The following is a 25,652-nucleotide window of genomic DNA, read 5'->3' on the forward strand; positions in this document are numbered from 1 at the left end:
TGGCGGGGAGACAGTGTTGCGGTGAAAGACAATGCAGAGGCTGCACTAGCGGTGAGGTTCCGTACTATCCAGGAAATCGCTAAGAGCCGGGCTAAGCGGTGAAACCTCAGAGCATGGCATCACAGCAGTGCCAGTGTCAGTAGCGGAGCCAAGCAGCAGCAAACAAGAGCCACTTGCAGAGGTGGTAGCAGCAGTGGAATCACTGCTCAGTGAGCTTTCCCTGCGTTTTCCAGGGTAGGGGGGTGAACCCACCTCTGAACTCAGGATTCACTGATCAAGGACAATCAGCTGTGGGTGGGGAGCAGCGCAGGAAAAGGGGCGTGCCGTGTTGAAGGGACTTTCACAGTCCAAGGTGGGAAACTGAAGCAAAGGACACTGCCCAACATACCATAGGGTGGGTGTTTGCTTATGGTTACACGTTGTTGAGTCACGGTTGTGGTGTTTACCCACATTAATGCTGGATTCCCTTTCCCTTGTATTAAACATTTTCTTTTGTTACACACAGACTCAGTGCTTGCCAGTGGGAAGCGTTGCCTCTTAGAGGTGCCCAGGGGTGGGATTTACTTTTCCCAGATTGCTGGGTGGAGGCTCAAGCTAGTTCTGTTTCGTACTGTCAAGAGGAACCTCTAGATATTGTTGCTACCAACACCACTGACAGAAGGGTTACACACTCAAGTGACCATTTTGAACATACTATATCACAACTCCTACTGCAGGGAGCAAGGGGACAAAGCTGTTGGGGGAAAGGGACAAGTACATTTGAAGACAATCCATTTGTTGAAATAATCCTTCTTTAACTTAAGCTTTCTCCTGTGGCTAAACTTTCAGTACCAGGTAGGAAGTGACTGGTACAACTACATTGCTACATGCAACCTCTGCTCACTATGCTGAAATGTTAGCCCTTAATGCCAGCCTTTGCAACAGGGAGGTCTTGGCAAAGATGCTTCTTTTGAAACCCCAGTGACCTGTATGAAGGCAACAGGAACAATAGAACCCTTCCCTCTTCCTACTTTTTTGTTTCACCTGCAAGCAACCAAGTCATCCACCAGACCTCACCGTGCTGCTCCCCAGACCTGCCCACACACTTGCTCTGCAGGAACACAATAGGTCTGTACTGTTTGGATGCAGAGGAGCCTGGAGTCCTGCAAGGGCATCCCAAATCTTGTCTGTTTGCACCAATTCCACTACATCTGGGCTCTCTGCAGCCACCAAGAAGGGGCAGGACCAGTCCACTGGTTCTACTTTGAACCAAACCTTCTTCCTAAACGTTATCCAAATCTTAGTGATGCCTATATATGTGAGGTCTTTGCATAATAGGCAACTGAGCTGCTTCCGTGTGGTTTGTTTGTGCAGGGCTCAGCTAGTCTGTCTCTAGACTCCAGTGCTATATGATAATTCACTGCAGACAAAGGTGTTACTCAGGCTGGACGTGTGCTTTGGAAGGAAAACACTCTGGAATAATGGTGAGTCAACACACATCTTTCCTCTTGTAAGAACAGGAGGGACACATTGCAATTTTAAAGTACAGATTTTGGGTTTTCTTAGGGAAAGCTTCCCAGTTGCTACATAAAAGAACTTCTTGTCTGACTTGTATACTTCCTTATCTGAGGGGATTTCAAGTTTAAATCAATTATAAAATGACAATGAATTTAAAAGAAAACTGACAGGTGCTGGGAGTGAGAGACACAGAGAGGGAGACTCAGTGTTCGTTTGTTTTTTGCCAGCACTGTAAAAGTCTGTCTGATTGTAGGGATATTTAGAATCCCTCTCTTCTGTCTCATGTAAAGGGATCTAAAAGGCTGGCTGCTGGGAGATTAGCTCATATTATAAATGAAAGCAAAGAGCTAAACTCTGCAGCCTTGACATGCTTTTAAACACTCACAGACTTCCAATGAGAATTTTAGTTGATACAGCCTGTAGTTACAGGTTTCAGAGTAGCAGCCGTGATAGTCTGTATTCGCAAAAAGAAAAGGAGTACTTGTGGCACCTTAGAGACTAACCAATTTATTTGAGCATAAGCTTTCGTAGTGAGCTGTAGCTCACGAAAGCTTATGCTCAAATCAATTGGTTAGTCTCTAAGGTGCCACAAGTACTCCTTTTCTTTTTCCTGTAGTTACAGTGATTCAACTGAAGATTCCTCGAAAAACACCTAGCAGACTAGATACATTAAAATAAGACTCACTTACAAAAGTTACCATTGGGCTCTAATGCAGCAGCCGACATGTCACATCAGAAACGTGCATTTGTTCAGCTCTACATAAAGACATAGTGAAGACTCAGGTGGAGTTCTCTCTAGGTTGCTGATTTCGCTCCCTCCCAGGGAAGTTGGGAATCACAAATGGCTAATACCACCTAAAGGCTGTTTGCCGCCTGTGTGAATTGAGCTGGGAGTCTCTACTGGAATCATTCATTTGTAAAAAAAACCTGTTGGTGTGGGGGAAAATGCCCACATTTGTGCAGAATATTGTTTGCAGTGAATTATTAGGCCAGCTCTAGTCTCAATGCAGCTCCTAGTGGAAGAATGTCTGCACTATAACCACCACTGATTGTCACTCTTGGCAATTTCAGCAGAGGTCATGTATTCTTTGTTTGGCCAGCACTAAATTCACTCAGATGATGAGAGGTGACCCAGCCTCCAGCCCTCCACCTCTAAAATGGAACCAGAAGGAGCTCAGCCTAAAATGACCATCAAATTCAGCCTTCATGATTAAGGACACAAGAGGAAAAAACAATAGATATTGCTGTTCTAAATTCATTCAGACACACAAGGTCTCAGGGTCGGATTCTCCTCTGTGCCCAAGCTCTGGAGGGGGAGCACCAGGAAACCAGTTATGGCTCCCTGATTTGGATCAGTCTCAAAGCACAGAGCAACTGAGGGGGTGCTCAGGTTATGGCTCCATGCTAGTGGAAGACAAGTGTGACCATCCTGATATTTGCCCTACACTGGGGTTGGAAGGAAGCTCCTGCAGTACTTGGCTGCAGCATCTTTTTGCCAGCAGAAAGTTTGCCTGTTGCCAAGGGAATTCCCTGCTGCCTGTATACAGCCAGTTTCTGGCCCCTTTGTACCACCCTCAGTGATACGAAGAGGCTTAGAATCAGGTGACTTTTGCACAAGGGTGGTGTGAGTCACTGTGATTGTATAAAGAAAAGGAGTACTTGTGGCACATTAGAGACTAACAAATTTATTTGAGCATAAGCTTTCCTGAGCTACAGCTCACTTCATCGAATCTTATGCTCAAATAAATTTGTTAGTCTCTATGGTGCCACAAGTCCTCCTTTTCTTTTTGTGAATACAGACTAACACGGCTACTACTCTGAAACCTGTGATTGTATAGCAAGTAAAATGCTGACACAGGGACTGGGCCAAACAGAGACTAATGAGCTAAATTTCTCTCATGTAGACAGGCCAAAAGATGTATCTAGTTCTGGGACTAAACTGAAAGGCACTCATGCATGACTACATCAGACTATGATGAAAAGAACACACCCTCTAGGCAAGGTGGCAAGGTGCTATTATTCCTTTGACCGGCTGCAACGAGCTCTCTCTGACCCGAATGCAGTATAAATCATTTCTACAGCGCAACAGTATGGAGGGAGCGTTCCAAGTCTGATACTTTTTATTAGATGGTCAAGTGCTATCCCCTGGGGAATTCTGAAGCATTGCCAACTGCTGGAATATTAATAGGTGGAAATGAAGAGCACAGAAAGCTGATCTCCTGGTATGGGTGTCAAGAAAGGTGGGGCATAACTAAACAAAGAAATAGTGCGGGTGGAGTTAAATTCTCCAACTGGGCAGAATGAGATGTCACTATAATAAATGGACTACTTATATGAAGATAAGGTTCATACCCACAATTGCTCCCAGGGATTTCTACCCCTGTAGAAAAAGCCTCCACCTGATTCTAAGGCTTTGATCCAGCAGAGCAAGTAACCATAGGCTTAAATAGGTTAAGTAAGTTAAATTAAAATTAAGCACATGCTTAAGTGCTTTGCTAAGCAGTAGCTTCCCTCTGTGAATGTATTCATCAATAAGGAGATTTGTCCTGATGATTTCTATGCCAATAAGCGATTTTTGAGCTATGAACCTTCAAGTGACTAATTGAGCCGTCTATCTTTTACAGATGCACATGTTGGGCCTCCTTATCGTTGTCTTCTCAGTGACATTATGCGATGCACAATGCTGGCAGAAAATAATTGGATATGATGCACAAGGTAAGAAATCCTGCTGGCTGTGCCTAAGCTCTGGCGAGGGAACATCGCGGATCATAGAATCAAAGAATATCAGGGTTGGAAGGGACCTCAGGAGGTCATCTAGTCCAACCCCCTGCTCAAAGCAGGACCAATCCCCAACTAAATCATCTCAGCCAGGGCTTTGTCAAGCCTGACCTTTAAAACTTCTAAGGAAGGAGATTCCACCACCTCCTTAGGTAATGCATTCCAGTGTTTCACCACCCTCCTAGTGCAAAAGTTTTTCCTAATATCCAACCTAAATCTCCCCCACTGCAACTTGAGACCATTACTCCTCGTTCTGTCATCTGCTACCACTGAGAACAGTCTAGATCCATCCTCTTTGGAACCCTCTTTCAGGTAGTTGAAAGCAGCTATCAAATCCCCCTTCATTCTTCTCTTCTGCAGACTAAACAAGCCCAGTTCCCTCAGCCTCTCCTCATAAGTCATGTGTTCCAGTCCCCTAATCATTTTTGTTGCCCTCCGCTGGACTCTTTCCAGTTTTTCCACATCCTTCTTGTAGTGTGGGAACCAAAACTGGACACAGTACTCCAGATGAGGCCTCTCCAATGTCGAATAGAGGGGAACAATCACGTCCCCCGATCTGCTGGCAATGCCCCTACTTATACAACCCAAAATGCCATTGGCCTTCTTGGCAACAAGGGCACACTGTTGACTCATATCCAGCTTCTTGTCCACTGTAACCCCTAGGTCCTTTTCTGCAGAACTGCTGCCTAGCTATTCGGTCCCTAGTCTGTAGCTGTGCATGGGATTCTTCCGTCCTAAGAGCAGGACTCTGCACTTGTCCTTGTTGAACCTCATCAGATTTCTTTTGGCCCAGTCCTCTAATTTGTCTAGGGCCCTCTGTCTCCTATCCCTACCCTCCAGCGTATCTACCTCTCCTCCCAGTTTAGTGTCATCTGCAAACTTGCTGAGGGTGCAATCCACACCATCCTCCAGATCATTAATGAAGATATTGAACAAAACTGTCCCGAGGACCGAACCTTGGGGCACTCCACTTGATATCGGCTGCCAACTAGACATGGAGCCATTGATCACTACCCGTTCAGCCCGACAATCTAGCCAGCTTTCTATCCTCCTTATCGTCCATTCATCCAGCCCATACTTCTTTAACTTATTGGCAAGAATACTGTGGGAGACCGTGTCAAAGAAATTCAAGGAACAACACGTCCACTGCTTTTCCCTCATCCACAGATCCAGTTATCTTGTCATAGAAGGCAATTAGATTAGTCAGGCATGACTTGCCCTTGATGAATCCATGCTGACTGTTCCTGATCACTTTCCTCTCCTCTAAGTGCTTCAGAATTGATTCCTTGAGGACTTGCTCCACGATTTTTCCAGGGACTGAGGTGAGGCTGACTGGCATGTAGTTCCCAGGATCCTCCTTCTTTCCTTTTTTAAAGATGAGCATTACATTAGCCTTTTTCCAGTTGTCCGGGACCTCCCCCGATCACCATGAGTTTTCAAAGATAATGGCCAATGGCTCTGCAATCACATCCGCCAACTCCTTTAGCACTCTCGGATCCAGCGCATCCGGCCATATGGAGTTGTGCTCATCCAGCTTTTCTAAATAGTCCCGAATCACTTCTTTCTCCACAGAGGGCTGGTCACCTCCTCCCAATGCTGTGCTGCCCAGTGCAGCAGTCTGGGAGCTGACCTTGTTCGTGAAGACAGAGGCAAAAAAAGCATTGAGTACATTAGCTTTCTCCACATCCTCTGTCACTAGGTTGCCTCCCTCATTCAGTAAGGGGCCCCCCTTTCCTTGACTTTCTTCTTGTTGCTAACATACCTGAAGAAACCCTTCTTGTTACTCTTAACATCTCTTGCTAGCTGCACCTCCAGGTGTGATATGGCCTTCCTGATTTCCCTCCTGCATGCCTGAGCAATATCTTTATACTCTTCCCTGGTCATTTGTCCAATCTTCCACTTCTTGTAAGCTTCTTTTTTGTGTTTAAGATCAGCAAGGATTTCACTGTTAAGCCAAGTTGGTCGCCTGCCATATTTACTATTCTTTCTACACATCGGGATGGTTTGTCCCTGTAACCTCAATAAGGATTCTTTAAAATACAGCCAGCTCTCCTGGACTCCTTTCCCCCTCATATTATTCTCCCAGGGGATCCTGCCCATCAGCTCCCTGAGGTTGTCAAAATCTGCTTTTCTGAAGTACAGGGTCCGTATTCTGCTGCTTTCCTTTCTTCCTTGTGTCAGGATCCTGAACTCGACCATCTCATGGTCACTGCCTCCCAGGTTCCCATCCACTTTTGCTTCCTCTACTAATTCTTCCTGGTTTGTGAGCAGCAGGTCAAGAAGAGCTCTGCCCCTAGTTGGTTCCTCCTGCACTTGCACCAGGAAATTGTCCCCTACACTTTCCAAAAACTTCCTGGATTGTCTGTGCACTGCTGTATTGCTCTCCCAGCAGATATCAGGGTGATTGAAACCTCCCATGAGAACCAGGGCCTGCGATCTAGTAACTTCCGTTAGTTGCCGGAAGAAAGCCTCGTCCACCTCATCCCCCTGGTCCGGTGGTCTATAGCAGACTCCCACCACGACATCACCCTTGTTGCTCACGCTTCTAAACTTAATCCAGAGACACTCAGGTTTTTCTGCAGTTTCATACCGGCGCTCAGAGCAGTCATACTGCTCTCTTACATACAGTGCAACTCCCCCACCTTTTCTGCCCTGCCTGTCCTTCCTGAACAGTTTATATCCATCCATGACAGTGCTCAAGTCATGTGAGTTATCCCACCAAGTCTCTGTTATTCCAATCACATCATAATTCCTTGACTGTGCCAGGACTTCCAGTACCCTGCTTGTTTCCCAGGCTTCTTACATTTGTGTATAGGCACTTGAGATAACTTGCTGTTTGTCCTGCTTTCTTAGTATGAGGCTGGAGCCCTCCTCTTTCGGGTTCTCCTGCTTGTGCTTTCTCCCAGTATCCCACGTCCCCACTTACCTCAGGGCTTTGGCCTCCTTCCCCCGGTGAACCTAGTTTAAAGCCCTCCTCACTAGGTTAGCCAGCCTGCTTCCGAAGATGCTCTTCCCTCTCTTCGTTAGGTGAAGCCCGTCTCTGCCTAGCACTCCTCCTTCTAGGAACACCATCCCATGGTCAAAATCCAAAGCCTTCTCTCCGACACCACCTGCATAGCCATTCGTTGACTTCCACGATTTGACGGTCTCTACCCAGGCCTTTTCCTGAGGGCTCATTGGCCACTCCCAATAAAGCTCAGAGCAACTGAGACACTGCTCTAAGCCACTAGTGTAGCCACTGGTGGATAGGTGTCACAGTCCCCTGGGGAGGGAGGAGGCTGGTGCAAGCCAGCAAAAAGTTCCCCTATTCCAGGGGAATTCCCTGCTGGCTGTATGCAGCCCTTTCTGGCCCCTTTGCAGTATCTCAGGAGATTTCAGTGTGAGATTTCAGTGTGAAATCTGGCCTTTTCCATGCACATCACTGAGAACAGAGTTGTTCGCTAAATTTAACACCTGTCTGTTGAAACCTAACCAGGGACAAGAAACCAGGGAAGATGGGGAGGGACGTGGGATGGCTGGTGAGTCATGAATACAGATCTACTGTTGGAGGAAGGTGGTAAACTGAGGCCATGAGAGAAAGGGGGACTGGGAAGTGTTAGTGATGCCACACATTCCAGGACAGTTTTCTGAAAGCTTGCACAGCCAAAAGAGCCCTTACACATATGGATTTTGAGGCACAAATGGCATTTGTACAGAGATTTTCAAAGGAACAGCCAGACATGTGTTCATAAAAGGCACAAGTGGGCGAACGCTGTGGGGGGCTGGCTTCTGGGAGTTGTGCAGCTCTTATTTTCAGATCTGGATGGGATGAGATTACGGTAATTTACACAAACACGAGCCAGTCATGGGGCCAAGAAGGTTCAGGGCCCAACAGCCAATGGAGGGCTTCCGCTGCAGTTCAGAAGAGGCAGTCTCTGACACAAGGACTTTGATGGGTGTGGGGATGTGGGAGATGAAGGCTAGCAGGTTTCTTGGGGGACACCCAAGAACAAGCATCAGTTTGACAAGTTTTTGCACTCTGGTGGGTAAGGGAGAAGAGGCAGGAGAGGATGAGAGATGCAAGAGCACTGGGGACACCACAGAATCAGCCAGGCTGTAGCATGCACAAACCTTTTGCCTGGCGTGTCTTGCCCAGTGTACTGGTGGTGAACACTGTTCTAAAATGCACTGTGTCCAGGCTGTGTAGGGGTGAATTCCAGCAGCACCAAGGCCTGCCACATTGCACACTGGCTGCTCTCATGACTACCAGGAGCAGGCTGGGCAATGCCCCTGAACACGTACAGAGACAGCAGGGAAGCTAAACACATCAGGCAAGAGTCCACGGCTGGCAGGGCATTGGCAACAAGAAGGAGGGGTTTTAAAAGTATATCTGGAACAAAAGAAATCCAAACAATAGTACCGGTTCCTTAGTAGATGAAATGGTAAAGTTGCTGATAATGATACAAAGAAGGTGTTCAATACATATTTCTGTTCTGTATTTGGAAAGAAACAGGATAGCGTATTACTAGAGGAGGAACTACTTTCAAGGCCATTCATGATTTGTCCTCACCCTACCTCATATCTCTCATTATTCATGAAGATATCAACTCCGACCTCCAACTAGCCCATGATGCCAACCTCTATTGCTCACTTGTTAAATTTGCAAACAAGCCCCTTTGTGCTTACTCCCATGCTGGCCCACACACTTTGGAGGAACTCCCTGTAAACAGCCACAAAGCTACTTCATAATCCACTTTCAAATCCCTCCTCATAACTCTACTTTGCCATGATGCTTACAAAAAACTTGACATTGGGCTAGGGTGCTAGTGTGCTGAGACCACTGCCTATCATGTTGACCAATATTGTCTCATTGTTTCCTTATACTCCTGTCTGTATCTGCTGTCTCTTGTCTTATACTTAGATTGTAAGCTCTTCAGGGCAGAGGCAGTCTTTTTGTTCTTTGTTTGTACAGCGCCTAGCGCAATGGGGTAAGCACTATGGTAATACAAATGATAAACAGCAACAACTAAGGAGAATGTTAAACAGCATCTGCTAGGGATAAAAGTTTTAAGATCAGCAGGCCCAGATAACTTGCACCCAAGACCCGTAGGAGAGTTGGCTGAGAAGATCTGACCAATTTTTAATAAACCTTGGAATACTGGGGAAATTCCAGAGGACTGGAAGAGTGCAAGTGCTGTGCTAATATGCAAAAAGGGCAAGTGAGATGACCCTGATAATTATAGGCAGAGTGAGCCTGATATAAGTGCTGGGCAAAACAACAAAGCTGATGTGGGATTCCATCAATAAAGAATTAGAAGACAGAAATATAATTAATGCCACTCAATATTGTTTTATGGAAATAGGCCTTATCAAATAATTAACTCAGGTTTGAGATTACAAATTTGGTTGATAATGATTCAGAAACATCAAAACACTTCATTTCAGCTAGTTCAGCCTTAATCCGTGTCCTCCTGAGATGCTATTGAGCCTCAAACCTCCATCTGTAGTTCAGTCTCCCCAGATGGACTACATCTCCCATGATGCACCATGGCCATGTGCCACTGCAGTGGTTCAACCAATGGGAACACTACAGTGCAGCATGGGAGATATAGTCCAGCTGGGGCATCTGACTCAAAGAAGAATGGGAGGCATGAAGCATCCAAACTACAACTCCCATGAGGCACTGCAGAAGCTCAAGACAGACACAGATTTGGGTCAGTTTGACATTAAATGAAACATTTTGGTTTGGAAAACTAAATCATTTCTATTTGGCTTTGCCCAGCCTAATGGGAAAAGAAAATCAATTTTTTTTTTTGGCAAAGTTGAAATTTTTCCCATGGAAATTTTTGATTTTTTTTGGTGGGTTCATCCAAAAACCATGTTGATAGAGCTGCTAGAAAAATTTCTACTAGCTGGCTCCTATTATTTCAGTGCTTTGCAAACATGAATTATCTTCACAACTCCCCTGTGAGGTAAGGAAACTGACCCAAAATGAAACATTACCTCCCCGGTGATGAAGTAATTCCCATTTTCCAAATAAGGAATGGAGGCAGAGAGAGATTATTTGACCTACCCCGGGTCACACAAGGGATCTCTGGAAGAGCTGGGAATTGAACTCACATCTCCTGAGTCCCAAGCTAGGGCCTTAATCACAAGAATTTGAAATGTACTAGGGACTGAATCAAAGGCCACTGAAGTCAACAGGAGTTTGTCCATTGACTTCAATGGGCTTTAGGTCAGGCCTTAAAAATGTGTGCCAATAATGTGATTCAGTGGAATCTGAGCAGAGAATTAGCTTTCCAAGCAATCCCGCCTTATCTGCAATCCTCTCTGTCCCCTGAATTGTCCAGGGTCTTACATTGGTCTGTCTCCTCTTGTTTAGATTGTTACGTCCTTTGGGCAGGAAATGGGTCTTAGCAGGCTGAGAGTTTATGGTGCTATATAAAAAACTTAGAACAAACTACACTCCAGCCTCATATTAAATATACAAAGACCAAACCCAGATTTCATAAACAATTTTAAGTTAATTGTACTATTGGCATGTACCAGCAAGTTGGATATGTCCTTTCAGGTTGCACTGATGAGAAAGGAGTGCTACATGAATTTAACTCCAAATGGAAAACGAAGGATTGCCAGAGCTGTAGCTGTCACAAGAAAATAATGCGCTGCTGCAGCCTGTGAGTATAAAATATATGCACAGTGATTTTTCCTGCAGGGTTCAGGCCACACGCTCAGATTTCTCTGTGGGGAAAAAAATGCAAAGCTGTCGTGGGTGACGTCGCAGCCAGTCTATCCCCTTGCAGTCCTGAGTGGCATTGCAGCAACTCTGCCTCAGGTTTCCCCCACCAGACAGCTGTTTGGCCCTGCAACAGTCCACCTCACCTCATCATGCCAGCCCTCCAGTCAGGTCACTTATAATCACATCCCTTCCAGGGTAATAAAGAGTCCCACAGGCTGAAAGTCCAGTGTCCCTATATAGGGTCATCAGCCCCAGCCCTGCACCCTCTTCCTCAGGGAGGCTTTATGTCAAGGTTCCTTCCCCACTCTGAACTCTAGGGTACAGATGTGGGGACCTGCATGAAACACCCCCTAAGCTTATTCTTACCAGCTTAGGTTAAAACTTCCCCAAGGTACAAACTTTTACCTTTTGTCCTTGGACCTTATGCTGCCACCACCAAGTGTGTTAAACAAAGAACAGGGAAAGAGCCCACTTGGAGACGTCTTCCCCCGAAAATATCCCCCCAAGCTCTACACCCCCTTTCCTGGGGAAGGCTTGATAAAAATCCTCACCAATTTGCATAGGTGAACACAGACCCAAACCCTTGGATCTTAAGAACAATGAAAAAGCAATCAGGTTCTTAAAAGAGAATTTTAATTAAAGTAAAAGAATCACCCCCGTAAAATCACGATGGTAAATACCTTACAGAGTAATCAGATTCCAAACATAGAGAATCCCTCTAGGCAAAACCTTAAGTTGCAAAAAGACACAAAAACAGGAATATACATCCCATTCAGCACAACTTATTTTATCAGCCATTTAAACAAAAGAGAATCTAACGCATATCTAACTAGATTGCTTACTAACTCTTTACAGGAGTTCTGACCTGCATTCCTGCTCTGGTCCCGGCAAAAGCATCACACACACAAACAGAACCTTTGTTTCCCCCACCCTCCAGCTTTGAATGTAACTTGTCTCCTCATTGGTCATTTTGGTCAGGTGCCAGCGAGGTTATCCTAGCTTCGTAACCCTTTACGGGTGAAAGGGTTTTGCCTCTGGCCAGGAGGGATTTTATAGTTCTGTATACAGAAAGGTGGTTACCCTTCCCTTTATATTTATGACACTTTACTATCCCCATTTCTAGAGAACCCAGGCCCAGCCTTGTCTCTAGGGTTCCTGCCCAGGAACTCTGTGTTTAAGGAGCTAGGACCTGCTCCTTACAATCACTTGCTGCTTCCCTTGCTGTTGCCCTGCCTACTTCCTACCTGCTCCACCTGCCTACATCACTACGCTCTCCAGACCCCTCTCTGTCTCTCTCTGGAAGTCCAACTCCTGGTGCAGCATCTTGCCAGTCTGCTTGCTGAGAAGTCTCCTCTCCAGAGTTCCCAGCTTTTCTAGCAGCAACCCCTTGTCTTATCTGCTGCCTTCTTATTCCAGCTGTCCATGTCCCAGCAGTTAGCTGCAGCGGAGGAGGTAGCTAGCCTACTTGTTAAGCCCTTAGTGGCTATGGTAGGATGTGTTCTATACACTCCACTCAAATACCGCAAAGGCACAGCTCTCCTGAGAGAAATTTTTGCTGTTACATCGACTCAACAAGTCATTATACTAAAGAATAAATAAATGAAAAGTGGGTTTAAGCCACAACAATTTGGATTGAGAGTAAGATTTATAAACCCCCCCAAAATTTGAGGGGGATTCGGATCTCAGATTTGGGTTCAAAGATGGACCCCATGTACAAAATGTGCATCAATTGAGATTTCAAACACTCTGAGCATGAACAGTCCCCCTGCTCCAACTACTAGACTATCCTAATTTACTCATCTCACAGTAATTTACATCACAGTACTACTACACAGTAGTTGTAGCTGAGATAGAGAAGGCACTGCCATTCTAACTCCACACACCACCCATTTTTAACTGCCCACCTTTGAAATATGTTCCGTGTGAGTGTGCATGCGCATGTAATATTCTTTGCTTGGTCTCAGCCTAAAGGTAAAATTTAACCTGAAATAATTTGATCCAGAACTTTTTGAGTTATGGTCATAGAATTGTAGAAATCATAGAATCATAGAAGACTAGGGTTGGAAGAGACCTCAGGAGGTCACCTAGTCCAACTCCCTGCTCAAAGCAGGACCAATCCCAGCTAAATCATCCCAGCCAGGGCTTTATCAAGCCGGGCCTTAAAAACCTCTGTGCAGAGCTAGAAGGGACCTTGAGATAGCACAGAGGGCTGGACTTGATGATGAGGCAGGGCCAAGTAAAGCTAGATCATCCCTGGCATGTGTTTGTCCAACCTGTTCTTAACAACCTCCAATGATGGGGTTTCCACAACTTCCTTTGGAAGCCTATTCCAGAGCTTAACTATCCATATAGTTAGAAAGCTTTTTCTAATACCTAACCTAAAGCTCCCTTTCTGCAGATTAAACCCATTATTTCTTGTCCTACATTCAGTGGACATGGAGAACAATTGATCAATGTCCTCTTTGTAACAGCCCTTAAGGTATCTGAAGACTATCAGGTCCCCCCTCCCCCAGCCTTCTTTTCTCAAGTCTAGACACGCCCAGTTTTTTTAACCTTTCCTCATAGGTCAGGTTTCCTAAACCTTTTATCATTTTTTGTTGCTCTCCTCTGGACTCTCTCCTCTGCACTCTCTCCAATTTGCTTATATCTTTTGTAAAATGTAGCACCAAGAACTGGACACAATACTTCTGCGGAGGCCTCTCCAGTGCCGACTACAGAGGGACAGTTATCTTCGATGACTTACATACAACACTCCTCTTAATACAGCCCAGAATATTAGCCTTTTTTCCAATCACACTGGCGGCTCATATTCAATTTGTGATCTACCATAACCCCCAGATCTTTTTCAACCTTACTACCACCTACCCAGTTATTCCCTATTTTGTTACTGTGCATTCAATTTTTCCTTCTAAGTGTAGTACTTTGCACTTTTCTTTATTGAATTTCATGTTGTTGATTTTGGACCAATTCTCTAATTTGTCAAGGTCTTTTTGAATTCCAAAATTGTCCTCCAAAGTGCTTGCAGCCACTCCCAGCTTGGTGTCATCTGCAAGTTTTATAAGCGTACTCTCCACTCCATTATCTGAGTCATTAAAGAAAATACTGACTAGTACCGGACAAAGGACTGACCCCTGTGGGACCTCAGTAGATATGCCCTCCCCATTTGACAGCAAACTATTGATATCTACTCTTTGAGTATGGTCTTTCAACCAGTTGTGCACCCAACTTATAGTAATTTCATCTAGACCACATTTCCCCAGTTTGCTTATGAGAATCACATGGGACTGTGTCAAAAGCCTCACTAAAATGAAGGTATATCACATCTACTGCTTTTCCCCATCCCCTAGGCCAGTAACCCTTTCAAAGTAAAAAGTTCCAGTAGTCCATGTCTCACTGGGAGCTAATGAGGGTCCCCTAGAGATGCTTGTTTGTAGGAGAATCTGCTGTCAGAGAAGCTGTGAATGTTTTAAGGAGAAGTGTTTTTGCAGGTCACCTGTTTCAATACACCTTGGGGACACTCTTAATAACATATATGAGAATTTGGAGTGAGAAAAGCTCCTGAAATACACTTCTCTAAATAGAATCATAGACTTTAAGGTCAGAAGGGACCATTATGATCGTCTAGTCTGACCTCCTGCACAACGCAGGCCACAGAATCTCACCCACCCACTCCTGTAACAAACCCCTAACTTATGTCTGAGCTATTGAAGTCCTCAAATCGTGGTTTAAAGACTTCAAGGTGCAGAGAATCCTCCCTTTGAACCACTCGAAATGTCTAGTCACACCCAATATACATTTCCACACAGGGCATTTCTAAAAGCCCCTCTTAAATTCATTTCAGTGTGCTGACACATAGAGCTGCAGTTCTACCCCTAATAATAATAACCCCCTATTATGATTTATTTTTAAATTGATGATTAACCCTCACACAGTCCCAGTGAAGCTCAGTATGTATGTGTAACTAGCTCCCTTCCCCTGTTCAGTGGTGCATAGAAATTTGGCAGTGTTGATAGCAATGACGACTGCCTACCAACGTCCAAGGGAAGCACTGTAGGTGCTCCAAATGTCAGAACCTAACACTGGGTGGGTTTGCCCAGACATGACACTCGTACGCAGGGATCATAAAATAAAATGGACTTTTGCTCTTGGTTTGCCAGAGAGATGATAAAAAGACAAAATGTCTATCAGAATGTAGAGCAGCTCAATTCGAGTTCCACTAAGCATCATGAAATAGCGTTAGGCTAGGACACATAGCACAATGACAATTCTAATAACTGCCACTTGCCAACAGTTAAAGCTTTTGGCCTGCACACAGGTACATGACAATGTATTAAGGGCCTGATTCTCCACTCCACTACTTTAGCGTAAGTCCCCCCTGGCTTCAGTGAATTGACGCTGGCATAAACCCAGAGTAACCAAGTGGAGAGTCAGACCCCACATTTGCTGTCTCTCTGCAGTATCCTGACATATCTCACACACTTGTGTTTGCTTTGCCTTTCCCACTGACAGCGTTGCCACCCCTACTGACTACGATGAAGAGAAATGTGAAAGTATATTCTATGAGGAGACCTGTAGCTACGAAGTGGTGGAGAAGGCTGACCCCTCTAAGCTCTGTGAGGTCCATGGTCTCGTGGGTTAACAAACAACCCATTCAGAATCAAGACTGGCATCCAGGCAAATCTTTTTGGACCACAGTTGTTTTTAAGAATCCTTAAGCAATTCAGTGTGTGAGAATACCAGCCCTATATTTGATTCTAGGGTGTTTCTGTTACTATCTGCGGTGGCATAATCAAGCTATGAGCACAGGTCTTGTAAATTCTTTTCTGATGACCATTAGATTAAAATAAACTCTGATGCAGAATCAAAGGTCTGTCAGAGAATCTTCTTGATCTTTTCCCTCGCCATCACTGTTGCTGGAACCACTGGACGCACGTGGAGGAAGCACGCATGCTATAAAGGACTCTGAAAGAGCCTTTACTTTCTTTCCAGCAGGGAACTCAAGCTGCTGGAGGTTCATGAGTAATCAGGGGATATTTGATGGACAAGCTCGTCTTTCCCAAACCCTCCTTGAATGCATGGCCTGGTGTTGTCCAATGCCATAGCACCCTTTGTATCAGACTCAGCGAATGGTCTGTAAGTAGCAGCAGTCCATTACAATATCCAAAACACAGCACAATGCTGATGGAGGCCCCCCATGCCTGCTCTCACTTTCATCTGGGTAAGTGTCCAGTAAGAGGACGTCATGCATCCAGGAGGCCAGGCACCGTAGATCAATTCAACAGTGCTGCAGCAGATGTGCGCAGATGCAGGATGAGGAGGCAGCAGAAGAGTGCGCACATCTGTGAGGATCAGTACGTCTGGTGGTTGTGCTTTGTGCCAGGAAACTGTTCAACACAGGCAGAGTGCTGCACACCAAGAGATCACACTGATCCTTGGTATGCCAGGAGGGCAGCCTCCATTTCTCGGCTGGTACAACAACTGAGTTTGCATCATGGCTCCAATCCGGACACAGTGAGAGACAGAGTGTTCCCAGCCCCCAGGGCCTCCAGCAGTGTCTGGCTGCCTGGGTGACTTTAGCCAGCAGAATGTGCTCATGGCACCTTCAGCAGCCCCAAGCAAAGCACTCTGTGGGGTTCCAGAAAATCACTCCATGCATGGTGTAGGCAGCTGTCCCTGTCCCAAGTGGTGGGCCATGGTCCTTCTGGGCTTAGGAAAGCCCCCATGTGGGTGGGTAAGGTGACTTGGAAAGTGTACTGACATGTCAAATCTGTCCCTAAGTACTAGAGACAAAAATACCTGGGATAGTAGGTAGATGCTAAATGAACAAGTCATGCACTGCCACAGCAGCAAGATGCCAAACCATTATCCTAACTGTACACCTAACTTAGACATCCTCCTGGAAACTGGAGGGGGGCATGTACATCTGCAAGTAGATGTTGGTGACGTTCTCCTGAACCCTGCTCTCAGAGCCGGCCTGCCCCCCTGCAGCTAAAAGTTCAATGGTTTATTGGCAGGTGAGGTCACCTCATACACAACTACAAAATGGGGAATACGCGGATAGGCAGTAGAACTGCAGAAAACGATCTGGGGGTTTTAGCGGATCACAAATTGAACATCAATCAACAGTGTGATGCTGTTGCAAAAAAGGCTAATCTCATTCTGGGGTGTATTAAGAGGACAGAGGACACAGGAGGTAACTGTCCCACTTTATTTGGCATTGTTGAGACCTCAGCTGGAGTACTGGGGTTTTAGGAAAGATGTGGATAAACTGGAGAGAGTCCAGAGAAGAGCAACAAAAATGATGAACGGGTTTAGAAAACATGACCTATGAGAAAAGAACTGGGCATGCTTAGTCTAGAGAAGAGAAAGCTGAGGAGGGACCTGACAGTCTTCAAATACATTAAAGGTTGTTATAAAGAGGACAGCTCAATTGTTCTTCATGTCCACTGGAGGTAGGACAAGAAGTAATCGGCTTAGTTAGCAGCAAGGGAGATGCGGGTTAGATATTAGGAAAACCTTTCTAAGGCTAGTTAAGCACTGGAACAGGTTACCCAGGGAGATTGTGGCATCTCCATCATTGGAGGTTTTTAAGAACAGGTTAGCCATACATCTGTCAGGGATGGTCTACTATACTTGCTCCTGTCTCAGCACAGGGAGTGAGGATGGAGTAGACGATCTCTTGAGGTCCCTCCAGTCCTACATTTCTATTAGTTCGCTGATAGAATGGGACTGCTTGCCTTGTCAAAAAGAAGTGCTCTAACTTTCTTAGCAACGGGACTCTTCATTTAGGAAAAGGTGTGTGAAAAATATGCTGTGCACCAGAGGCTGGAAACACACCAGAATGTTACCTGGAAAAGGATCTGCGCACCACAGAGTGAAAAGCATCAAACATGGCCTGCCCTACAAGGTGAGAAGAGGCAATCCCAAGAGGTATCCAGATAGTTAATATTAGGCTTGCATTATCTGGCCAGATGAGGCTTGCTAATGCAAGGTCATCAGCAAGAGTAAAGGACAGTTACACAACATAGCTCTGGTAAGGAATGAGAAAACATTTAGTTTCAGATATGTGGACAGCACCATGCAGCCACAGGAAGACTTAACTGGATTTTATGGCCCCAAGCTAGCTGCGGGCAGGGGAATAGGGTGTGACTGGCAGCAGCACTAAATGCTTGGGTGGTGGTGCCCTCACTGTGAGATGAGCAGTTGTTCTGCCAGAGGTCATGGAGGAGAGAGAGGAAATGGTTTGCCACCCCATTTCCCTTGAAGGCTGACATACTTGCTGCTGAGAACTTTGGGTGGTCTCAACCCCCCACCCCCACCCCACTCCGCAGCATCTCCACTTCAGTAGGACTAATGCTATGTGCAATAATTAAGGATGACCCAGTAGGAAGAGGTAAGAAGCAGAGGTCGGGCAGAGGCAGAGGCAGGAAGAGCCTGTTCTGCTTCTGCATACAGAAGAGGAGGACTCATTTCCTGGTGTGATGAGCTCTCACCCCAGGGCACAGAGCTAGGACTGCTATGCAGTTATTAATTGTCCAAATCTTAGTAGCACCTATATATGTGAGGTCAGTCTGTATTAATAGGTAACTCAGCAGCTTCCATGTGGTCTGTTTGCTCAAGGTTTGGCTTTGTAACACATTTGCCTCTGCACTATATAAAAATTCACTGCAGCCAAAAGCTGCATCCTACAGGCTGGATACATACGCTGGAAGTGACACACTTTGTAGAAATGGTAAGTCAATACCCATTTTTCCAATGGTAAAAACAGGATGGACACATTGCTCTTTTAAAAATATAGAATTAGATTTTCTTAGTGAAAGCTTGCCAGGTGCCACAGAACTACTTGTTTCAGAGGAGCAGCCGTGGTAGTCTGTATCCGCAAAAAGAAAAGGAGGACTTGTGGCACCTTAGAGACTAACACATTTACAAACTACTTATGCAACTTGTATATTTCTTACCAAATACTGAGAGGAGTTTAAGGAGAATAAGAATCTATACATATTAAATTAATTATGCCATGAATATGAATTGAAAAGAAGGTTGCTAGATTCTCTCCCCCACTGTCTATGTATACAACTCAGTGGGTGTTTTGCCAAGTGATTGTTTACTGCTGGGAGAAGTCAGGGCTATAAAAGTGTCTCTGATTCTAGAGAAATTTAGACTCACTCTCTACGGATTGATGTAAAGGGTTCCAATGGACCAGTTCATCCACCTCAATGCTCTGATTTCGTGACCCCCAGATCAATAGTATTCAAGAATGGGAAGCTCTCTCATTCCATCAGCATTAGCCAATCGAAACACATTTTGGTGAGTTCAAGGATACACATTTCTTCTGGTTTCTAGAATCTTTTAGCTCATTGTCATGCCAACCCATAACTTTACCCAGACTCTTAAAGATCCCTTAGCACAGTTCTTTAACCTAAATAACCTAGGTTGTCCTGGTCTATTTGCCTTCAACCTTTGACAACTTTTATAAATAATTTGATGTAACAGGCTGAGTTGGATTTTTGTTACCTTGGACAACCTAAAGCTCAGGCCTCTGCACAACAAATCTAAGTGTTTCAAACCTGATGAGCAGACCAGCTACCAACAGCTGTGGTGGTGAAGACGGCAATGGAATAAGGGAGCAAGAGCAAGCCTTGGTTTGGCTGGATAGTGGCTGGTTCAAAAATACTTTGAAAAGCTATGAACAAATAAAAAGAGACGCCTTAGAATGGTAGTCCCATATCAACTTTAGCTACAGCATCGCTATCTCCAATGCTATGTCAGCAGAGTTCTGTCTAACATAGGCAGTTATTAAAAGTTCCCATGAATGGTCAGCTATTCTGTAACCTAGTATTAAAGCATGCCGAGCTAGGGTCTGCAGACTCTGGGAACCACACATTGCTAGTGTCACCATGTAATATTTCCTGTTCAGCAAATCAGCACTAGCAATAAGGTGAGAAACTCTAACGGTAGCTTAGAGAGGTCTTTTCAAATATAATTCACAGATTGTTCATGCAGAGATAACTCTTACATTTCAGATTACTATGCTAAGAAAAAGATATGCCACTATTTTTTTTTATAAATAGGCTATTAAATAAAAGCAGAATCCAAGTTCCTATATTTACAGGAACAGCAGAAGAAACCCAGACAAGGAAGAAATGATAATTTATTGTAATTCTAAATCACATTTACATGAAATTCTTTACTGTCAGGTGCCTGATTTTGCTCTGAATTTATGATCTCCACCCTGTTTTCATTTTGAGTGCCTCTCCTTTTGCTCTGTAACTATTTCTTGCATTGCCATTTCATTCAGGAAGGAGGGTAGCAGTCAGAACTTCTCACAAAGCGATCACTCTAGATCTGACCAATCAGTCCTCCTCCTCAAAGGAAACCTGCACAACAAAAGACGAACCCAGGTGCTTCAATTCATAGCTTTGCTAGACACTAAAAACCACGGGCTTAATAAAGACACTGGATTTAGGGTTTAATACAACAACCTATAACCCACTAACCCCCCTTTTTATCCTATGACTACAGGTGTATTAACAGGCCGCTTTACCTTGAATGGTTCCTTAGAATATGTGCCAACTACTTGCGCTCAACTATCTGTTCAAACTGATATTTAGCTGGGTACCTTTCCCAGACCTGAGGAAGAGCTCCGTATAGCTCGAAAGCTTGTCTCTCTCACCAACAGAAGCTGGTCTAATAAAAGATATTACCTCCCACACCTTGTCTCGCTAGTCACATTAGAACCTCCTAATGCCCACTGATGTGCCAAATTGCTGTGTTCCTCTTTACGTCCATCTTGCTGAGAATCTGAAAGCCAGCACCACGTGAGTGTTCCTCAAAAGATGGATTAAGCACCTGATTCTAGAATAATAAATCAGTCTGCACCCTGCTGCACTGTATGAATGACTTGTATTTGCATTCGGGTTGGAGAGAACTTGGTGTGGCAGGTCAAAGAAACAATAGCATATGGCCCTTTACTCACTGCTAGCATAGGCACCTTAGGTGGCTGTGCGAGTGTAAATGTTGCCTTTTAACTCCAGAACTAAAGTCACCTTTTTGGCCTTGTTTACACTAGAGAAACCTGTCAGGCTGACTGCTTGATCCTCTCGCATGCCTTTAATATCCAACCTGTCCACATACTAGATTGTTTCCAGTGGTGCACAGCTTTCAACACGATTACCATGGAAAAGGCAGCTGACTCCATGACTGGGTATTTGGCATGCTGGGGAACAGATTTCCCGTTTGAATTTATTCATGAGTAACAAGATTCCTCTTGATTATTTCTATGCAAGTCAACTATTTTAGCTATTAACTCTTTAGTTACCATGATGAGTCTTCTCCATGTTTCATAGAAGTGCTTCTTGAGTTTCCTCCTAGCCTTTGTCCTCTCCACGACATTATGCGATGCACAATGCTATGCAGAAATGATTGATCCAAAGGCAAAAGGTAAGAAAATCCTGTGGATGATTTTTGAGAAGCAGAACCAAAATGGTGGGGTTTATAGGACATTAAACTCTGGCTCTGAACAGATCTTTTCACAATGATAAAAATATGAGGCCCACATGGTAATTGATGGATTTAGCTTCACAACACCTGTGTGAGGTAGGGCGGGGCTATTATGTACAATGTGGAACTGAGGCACTGAGAGGCTAAGGCCCAGATCCTTAAAGCATAACAGCTGCCACACTGGGTCAGACCATGGTCCATCTTGCCCAGTTTCTGACAGTGGCCCATCCCAGAGTTTCTGTAGGAGTGTACAGAACAGGACAATTCTGGAGTGTTCCACCCCTGGCTTCCACTCCTGGCTTCCGGCAGTCAGAGGTTTAGGGCTGCCCTGAGCATGGGCATCCTATTGATTTCAATGGGAGTTAGATGCCTAAATACCTTTGAGGATTTGGGCCCAAGTGATTTGCCCAAGATCACACAAAGAAGTCTGTGAATTGAACCCAGGGCTCCTGACTCCCAGCCCAGTGCTTTAAAACCCCAAGAATTTAAGACATGCTAAATCCAGGGCCTGAACCAAAGGCCACTGAAGACAGGGGAACGTTTCCAGTGATTTCAGTGCCTTTGGATCAGCCCATGAAATACGTGCCTAAAATGTGATTCAGCTTGATCTGAGAGGAGAATTAACAATCCTCATCTGTAATCCCTCTGCTCCCTACCCTTTGGCTCATTCTCCTATGCCATATGTTTAGATTGTCAGCGGCTTTGGGCAGGGATTGGGTCTTATCCTTGTTTGTAAAGCAATGTGAGAGAATCTATGGGGAATATATAGAAATAAAAACAAACAAACACTTATCCTCCAACCTCACACCAAATCAAGACCGGGTAAGAGACATTTGAAAATAAATTGCACTATTGACATTTAACTCAACATTGCTTATGTGCTTATAGGCTGCAATGATAGGGATGGAGCCTTTCATAAATTTAATACGAGATGGAAGACCAAGGATTGCTTCCGCTGTACCTGTCGCAAGCAAACAATAGAGTGCTGCAGCCTGTGAGTACAAACTAAATACACAGAATTTTTTTCTGCAGGATTCAAAATCACAAATGTTAGATTTCTTTGGAAAATCCTAAATAATACCCTGAAAAAACAGCTGGCTCAAGAGACGTTTTCACTGCTATCCCGGTAGATGATCTACAGATCTTTAACACTAAACTAAACACTAAAAGATTTGGGGGTCATGACTGATAATCAGCTTAACATGAGCTCCCCGTGCAGGGCTGTGGGCAAAAGAGCCAATGCAATCCTGGGATGCATTGACAGGGGAATCTCAAGGAAGAGGAGAGAGGTTATTTTACCTCTGTATTTGGCACTGGGGCAATTGCTGCTGGAATTGTGTGTCCAGTTCTGGTGCTTACAATTCCAGAAGGATGTTAATAAATTTGAGAGGGCTAAGAGAAGAGCCATGAAAATGATTAAAGAATTAGAAAATGTGCTTTGTAGTGATAGGCTCAAAGAGAAGGCTAAGGGATGACTTGATTACAATCTAGAATATTTATTAACGGGCTCTTCAGTGTAACAGAGAAAGGTATGACACAATCCAATGGCTGGAAGTTGAAGCTAGACAAATTCAGACTGGAAATAAGACATACATTTTTAAGGGTGAGGGTAAGTAGCCATTGGAGCAGTTTACCAAGGGTCATAGTGGAGTCTTTATCATTGACAATGTTTAAATCAAGATGGGATGTTTTTCTAAAAGATCTGCTCTAGGAATCATTTGGGGGAAGTTCTATGAACTTTTGTGTTTTACAGGAGGTCAGACTAGATGATCAAAGATTCCAAGGCCGGAAGAGACCAATGAAGAAACAAATTAAAATGGTCTTTAAACAACAAACTTTGGAACCAGACCCAGATTTATAACACTCCAAACTTCATGAGGTGTTTACCTCTGGGATTTTGGTTCAAAGATGATCCAAATTTTGCAGTTGGCGCTAAGAATCAGATTTGAAACACTCTGACTTAAATAGTCTCTTGTGTCAGAACACTAGACTATTCTACCTTATCCATAATGCTCTAATTTACACTATATGGTAGTTACAGTTCATGGTAGCAATAGCTGAGATTGAGAATGCACCTCCATTTCCCTCCTCCCCTCCATACACTTTTTTTTTTAGTTGCCAGAGTTCTTTAAAATACTTTTCCTTTTGGGAGTGGAGTGAAACATTCTTTGTATGGTCTCAACCCAAATTTAATTTCTGCTAAATTGATCTAACCATCTTTGAATTACGGAATCAGGGCTGGGCAAATAACTGATGTTTTCAGGCGGGTATCAAACCAAAAATGACATTTGTTTGGGATTGAACAAAATATTTCTGAAATGAAGTTTTTTACTTTTTCATTTCATTTCTTTTTTGGGGTCTAACAGCCTTCTAAATTAAATGGAGGCAAATCCCCAAACAAAAAGATCTTTCTGGAACAGAAGATTTTGACATTTCCAATTTTTCTTCCCCCAACCTTTTTTTTTTCAGCTGAAATTATTTGCCAAATTTGACTGGAATTTGCAACAAGTTTCGGTTGATCTGAATCTGCATATTTCAGCAACATATCCTAAAAAAAAAAAATCCCAACAAAAAAACCTATTTGCATGAAAAAATTTGCTCATATCTTTGGGGAACCAGGAGGAGCCCTATGTTTCTAGGTGAAGCTGCCGCCTGTGCAAGCCATATTTTCAAAGGTCATTTCTTTAGGCATCCCTGGGAAACACTCTCGATAACAGACAAACATCTGGCACGAGCAGGACTTCTCAGACACAGTGCAGCAAATGAAATGTTTTAAACCTCTAATCACACAGAAGCATATGTGTAAATATACATTTCAATGCAGGTTGTTTTTTAAAAGCACACCTCACATTCATTTCAGTGGGTATCTAGTTATAATAATAATGGCTCCTACTTATAAAGTGCCTATTAACCCTCACAGCACCCAAGTGAAATATGAGATCTAAGTGACTATTGTAATTAGCCACCTTCCTGATGAAAGCACATGATCAGTGGTGTGCAGGAATTTACTTAAGAACGGCCAGACTGGGTCAGACCAATGGTCCATCTAGTCCAGAATCCTGTCTTCCGACAGTGGACAGTGCCAGGTACTTCAGAGGGAATGAACAGAACAGGGCAATGATCCATCCCGTCATCCAGTCCCAGCTTGGCATCACTGTTAGTTTCGACACCCATAGACCTGGAAGGGAAGCATTCTAGATACTCTGACCGTTAGAGACTTAAAGGAGCCTAACACTCAGCAAGGCACAGGAATAACACATACAAACTAAGATAATCAACTAAAGATCTATCTTTGCTCTTGCTCAAGCAGGTAGCGGGGACAGGACACATATTGGTTAGAATTTAAGTTAACAGCGCTCAGTAAGACTTGAAGAAGAGCCATTAGTGCAAAAGCTTGTCTTTTTCACCACCAGAAGTTGGTTCAATAAATCATATCACCTCACCCATCTTGTCTCTGATAGTTTAGTAAAAGTTACACCCAGGAACTTGGCATAGTATTAGGAGAGGACACAAGAGGAAGTGATTAGAATTCTTTTTGTGTTAACCATTAACTCATTTGGTCTGCAAATTGTTACACTGTTAAGGGCCTGATTCTCCACTCCGTTACATGAGTTTTCCACATGCATAGTCCCCCAACCCATTGATGTCAGTGAATCGACACTGGCACAAATCCAGAGTAACTGAGTTGAGAGCCAGGCTCTATATTTGTCTTCTGTGCATGTTAATGTGACTAATCTCACGCTCCTGTGTTTGGTCTGTCTTTCCCAATAACAGTTTCGCTATACCCACTTCCTACAATGAACAGAAGTGTAAACGTATTTTCCATGCGAAGACCTGCCGCTACACTGTGGTGGAGAAGGCTAACCCCTCCAAAACCTGTAAGGTCCAGGGTTGGGTGGCTTAACAGCCAGCCCATTCAGAATCAGTTCCCTGCTGATCTCTCCTCCTTTCAAAAACGTGACCAACCTCTGTGTGATTCCTTTTGGATCACACACATTCGTGGTGGCGTTTCAAGCAGCATTTTACTCCAGCTTCCTCCCTTTCCTCTCCATATTAATTGTGTAGCAACTGAATGTAGGAGAATACCAGGCCTGTGCTGGATTTGATTCTAGAGTGTTTCTATTACTATCTGTCAGCATCGTTCAGCTAGGAGCACAGA

General features: G+C 44.3%; 2 protein-coding genes across 2 annotated transcripts; both read left to right on the forward strand.

Annotated features, from left to right (window-relative positions):
- Positions 1–1,381: 1,381 nt before the first annotated feature.
- On the forward strand, positions 1,382–15,815 carry LOC102936917 (beta-microseminoprotein J1-like). The gene is made up of 4 exons (XM_043552371.1): positions 1,382–1,463; positions 4,122–4,212; positions 10,826–10,931; positions 15,503–15,815. Exons 1-4 carry the CDS (start codon positions 1,389–1,391, stop codon positions 15,630–15,632), a joined length of 402 nt encoding a protein of 133 aa, XP_043408306.1. The 5' UTR covers positions 1,382–1,388; the 3' UTR covers positions 15,633–15,815.
- A 2,019-nt stretch (positions 15,816–17,834) lies between these two features.
- LOC122466560 (beta-microseminoprotein-like) lies at positions 17,835–25,397 on the forward strand. The gene is made up of 4 exons (XM_043551127.1): positions 17,835–17,900; positions 21,340–21,433; positions 22,382–22,487; positions 25,268–25,397. Exons 1-4 carry the CDS (start codon positions 17,835–17,837, stop codon positions 25,395–25,397), a joined length of 396 nt encoding a protein of 131 aa, XP_043407062.1.
- Positions 25,398–25,652: the final 255 nt, after the last annotated feature.

Source organism: Chelonia mydas, chromosome 7 (genome assembly GCF_015237465.2).
Source record: "Chelonia mydas isolate rCheMyd1 chromosome 7, rCheMyd1.pri.v2, whole genome shotgun sequence".
NCBI lineage: Eukaryota > Metazoa > Chordata > Testudines > Cheloniidae > Chelonia > Chelonia mydas.

What these genes read in the sequence shown, in the direction of transcription:
- LOC122466560 (XM_043551127.1), top strand. Translation starts at nt 17,835, where the DNA reads ATGTTACCTGGAAAAGGATCTGCGCACCACAGAGTGAAAAGCATCAAA. An exon ending in AACATGGCCTGCCCTACAAG is followed by an intron (nt 17,901 to 21,339) that starts GTGAGAAGAGGC and finishes CATGTTTCATAG; the next exon opens with AAGTGCTTCTTGAGTTTCCT. An exon ending in GATTGATCCAAAGGCAAAAG is followed by an intron (nt 21,434 to 22,381) that starts GTAAGAAAATCC and finishes ATGTGCTTATAG; the next exon opens with GCTGCAATGATAGGGATGGA.
- LOC102936917 (XM_043552371.1), top strand. Translation starts at nt 1,389, where the DNA reads ATGATAATTCACTGCAGACAAAGGTGTTACTCAGGCTGGACGTGTGCT. An exon ending in GAAAACACTCTGGAATAATG is followed by an intron (nt 1,464 to 4,121) that starts GTGAGTCAACAC and finishes TATCTTTTACAG; the next exon opens with ATGCACATGTTGGGCCTCCT. An exon ending in ATAATGCGCTGCTGCAGCCT is followed by an intron (nt 10,932 to 15,502) that starts GTGAGTATAAAA and finishes TCCCACTGACAG; the next exon opens with CGTTGCCACCCCTACTGACT.